This window comes from Marmota marmota, unplaced genomic scaffold (assembly GCF_001458135.2).
Source record: "Marmota marmota marmota unplaced genomic scaffold, marMar, whole genome shotgun sequence".
Taxonomy (NCBI): Eukaryota; Metazoa; Chordata; class Mammalia; order Rodentia; family Sciuridae; genus Marmota; species Marmota marmota.
Genome location: NW_026000108.1, coordinates 3,714,923 through 3,718,978, shown reverse-complemented (window position 1 = coordinate 3,718,978; position 4,056 = coordinate 3,714,923). Strand labels below are relative to the sequence as shown.

The following is a 4,056-nucleotide window of genomic DNA, read 5'->3' as shown; positions in this document are numbered from 1 at the left end:
CCCCCGTTGTCATGTGGCAGGGGGACTTCTTCACTCTCTGATGATATGGATCTAGTTAATTTGGAATCCTAACAAAAGCAGGAAGTTAAAGAAGATCCCTATTATAATGACACAATCAAAAATGAGTTCTGTGCATGTGCATGTGCAAGGCTAGACACAAACCTAGCTCACACACACGTGTATCTGCACGCAGACACGCAGGTATGTCGACGAGTGCGTCCCCGTCTCCCAACCTGTTTTTACTTTAGAACAAGCGTTACATTTCCTTGTGATTTTAAAAATAATGTGTTCATTGTAAAATATTTTGAGAATACAAATATCATCAAAATTCGGCTCCCCAAAGGAACGATTAATTCTTGCATTTCCTTCTAGTCTTAAAATTAATAGGTAACATGCTTACGTTTCTGATTATAGAAATAACTAATGTTCATTGTAGGAAATTTAAAGACGAATACAGAAAACTTACAAATACTCAAGAAATTCAACGTGCAGAGAAGTGCAGAGGACAGTTGGAATGGCCTTCCCTGACGGGAGAGGGTCCCCAGACTGGCTCCCAGGGGACCTTTAGACAAACAGGGCTGATTGATCCCATCTGCTTTATTTAAATGTCCTTCAAGGTGGCACAGAGGTGGCTCGGGTTGTGACAACGAGCTCTGTGGGCTTGGAAAGCAGGCCCCTTGCTCTGGTGCCAATTCAGAAACGAGGGCTGAGGAGGACGCGGGCTGGTCCAGGCCAAGGCCCAGCCGTGGCAGTCACTCAGCCGCTGTCCATTGCTTGATAGTGGGGAGACTGAGGCTTGGACAGGCGAAGTTGCTCTTTTAAAGCCACATGGTCACAATGGCAGAGCTGGCCAGGGCGTCAGGCCTCAGGCACTCTGAGTAGACAGAGACCAGGTCTGCTCCAGATGTGGGCCATCCCCTGGCTCTGCCTCCTGCCCGTGCCAGGTCCTCTTGTGGACTGAGACTGGCTCCCAGGTCACCCTGGGGCGTGAAGGCCACCCTGGGGCAGGTCTAGGGGTCTCTGGTCATAGCAGCGTCTTGAGTCGGCGGGGGGCTTCTCCCCCTGCCAACCTGGGGCCACCTAGACCCTCAGTGGACCCAGGACAGCCTTCCTGGAAACGTGGCATCTGCTGCCCCCTGGAGCCTGGCAGCTGGGCCCCAGGTACGGATTCTCCTACCCAGAGTGCAGATGGGCTGCCCCTCTCAGGCCCACGCCGGCTTTCCAGCCTGCCCAGGGCCGGGCTCCCAGGCTGTGCACTGGCTGCCTGCTGGGCCTGCTCCACAGCCCACGCGGGGTTGGGAGGCGCTCCTGGAAGATGGGCCCCGGGGACCCCTGGCCTGGAAGAGCCTGCTGACCTCCTTGGGGGCCAGGGAGGGACGGCATACACACGCGTGCCCCCCACACACACCAGCTCGCTGATGGACACGTTCCCACATCCCCTCCCTGCACACTCACACACTCGCAGGTGTTTGTGCATTCGCACACCCACACACACGTGGGCCACGCTGGGCTTGGAGACAGACCTGGATTAGGGGAGTCCGTGTTGAGGCCTCTAGGACCAACAGTAAGATCTGGGGCAGAGCCCAGACTGGACCCACGGGAAGACGCCACGGATCCCCATGGGGCAGAAGGGTCCAGTGTGGGAGGGACGGCCTTTCCCTCCAGGGACAAGGCCACCACCAACCTCACCGCTGACACGAAGACACATTCAGAAGGGAGCCGGGGCTGAGATGGAACAAGAAAATGGAAACTTCTAGAAAAATCCTCAGAGAAAACCTTTGAGATGCCGCCCGAGTCCTTAGGCTGGATAGGAAGGGCACAGCCGAGAGGGAAGTGGACAGACTGGCCCGTCCTCAAGACACTGGCTCTGGGACAGGCCCTCGGGGAGATGAAAGCCTGCAGCCCAGCGAGAGGAAGCCACCTCGGACTCCACGGAGAGACACCAGCCAGCTGGGCACGGCCAGCGACACGGGAGGCGTCTGCCCCAACAGCACGTGCACAGGAGAAATGGGCACAGGAAGTGTCGCCCGCTGCACGGCCCGCGGGCAGCTGCACGTAGAAACCAGGTAGAGCCGGCTGCCCGGGATGCCCGCTCCCTCCCGGAGCAGCAAGCAGCGGACGGCTTCCCTCCTTGCTCCCCCTGGAGGAGCACCCTGCGGCAGCCGTGGACTCCCCATCACAGCACGGGCGTCGGGTCGCCAGACGACTGCTGGGGGGCCCCCAGCAGCCCAGGCTCTCCTCCTGCTGCTTCTGAGGGGCCCAGGGCTCCGTGGGCTGTGCACGGCCATGAAACACCAAGGTCTGCGCCATCCACAGGGCTCCTCCTCTGCACCCGCATGTCCCTTGCCTCCCCGTAAGGACGCGGGTTCAGGGCCCACCCCACCCCAGGACAACCTCATCTTAACTGCTTACCTCTGCCAAGACCCCACTTCCAAGTGAGGTCCCATTCAGAGGCTCCCGTGGACATGAACTCTGGGGGACACTGTCCAACCTGGTCCACCGTCTTTGTGGAGAAGTTGGTGAACATAACGGATGTGGAGTGTCCTGCAAACTCGACACCTGCCGGGGGGCAGGAAGGCGCCGAGTAGTTGGCAATAGCCCCCTGTCACTGGGTCGCGGCTTCCTGGACGCACTGGAGGGAGGGGCCTGGCAGGGAGGGGGCAGGGAGGGCAGGAGGGGGCCAGCGAGGGGGAGTGTGGACTTAAATGGAGAAGGGCGGTGGAGAGACGGGGCTCTGGGCAGAAGCAGCCCAAGGGCGTGTCCCTACATCCTCGCGCCACCCGAGGCTCCCAGCAGGCCATTCAGCTATGAAGCCATCAATGGATCGATCCACAGACGTGGTCAGAGTTTACCCTGGACATTGCTGCACTGGGACCAGGCCTCTGCTTTGTGAGCCTCTGGGGACACTGCAGGCCCACGTTGTGACCCTTGCTGTTTCTCCAGCACGTGGGGGGGGTGTCAGGAGGAGGCTGCTCATGGTGGGGAGTGCTCAGGTGATCAGTGTCTCTGTGAGGAGGCCACAGGGGGCTGCTCCTCCCCACAGCCCTGCTGCACACCTAGGGTGACAAAAGAGAAACTCGGGAACCAGAGCGAGATGTCCTGGTCACATTACAGAAGCCCTACTCAGAATGGGGGAACTCGTCTCACCCCCAGCTCCATGACCAGGCCCAGGCCTTAGGGTTCCCCCGGGACCCTCCCCTGACACCACCTATGTCCTCCTCCTCCACCTGCAGCTGGGCAACTGTTCTGAAATGCACCCCTGACCATGGCCCCTACTAAGTCTTCCTGACTGTCCCTTCAGCTCACTCAGGCTGGGATGCTGAGGGCAGGACCAGACCTGTCCTTTAGTGGGTGAGTGACCCTGAGCTGGCCCCTCAGCTTCTAGGGCCACTTCTGAGTGGCCTCTTGGTGCTTCCTGCAGGGAGATGTCCTGACCACCAAGTATCAGGTGGACCTTGGGGATGGCTTCAAGGCCATGTACGTGAACCTCACACTAACTGGAGAGTCCATCCGGCACCGATACGAGAGTCCTGGCGTCTACCGCGTGTCTGTCAGGGCAGAGAACATGGCGGGGCACGATGAGGCGGTGCTGTTTGTCCAGGTCAACTGTAAGTCCAGCACCTCTTTGAAACTGAGAGCCTTTCCTTGTGACAGGGACATTCTGGTCCTTGGAGAAGCACAAGAGGTCCCTTGGGGATGGTGATAAGGGTGGTGATGGGGATATGCAATGGGGACTATGGGGGTGGTGACGGTGATGAGGGTGATGAGGGTGGTGATGGTGGTGGTGATTATGGTGGTAATGGTAATAATGATGTTAGTGATGGTGGTGATGATAGTGGTGATGGTGATGGTGATGGGAGGTGATGATGATGGTGATGATGGTGATGGGAGGTGATGATGATGGTGATGGGAGATGATGATGGTGATGATGATGGTGATGGGAGGTGATGATGATGGTGATGATGGTGATGATGATGGTGATGATGATGGTGATGGTGGTGATGGTGGTGATGATGATGGTGATGGGAGGTGATGATGATGGTGATGATGGTGATG

General features: G+C 58.0%; 1 protein-coding gene across 1 annotated transcript in view; it reads left to right on the top strand.

The window, feature by feature from the left end:
* Sorcs2 (sortilin related VPS10 domain containing receptor 2) overlaps nucleotides 1–4,056 on the top strand; it is a 343,989-nt gene that overhangs the window by 321,938 nt on the left and 17,995 nt on the right. Inside the window, 1 exon segment of the mRNA XM_048784122.1 lies at nucleotides 3,422–3,608. Coding sequence (XP_048640079.1) covers nucleotides 3,422–3,608 — 187 coding nt within the window.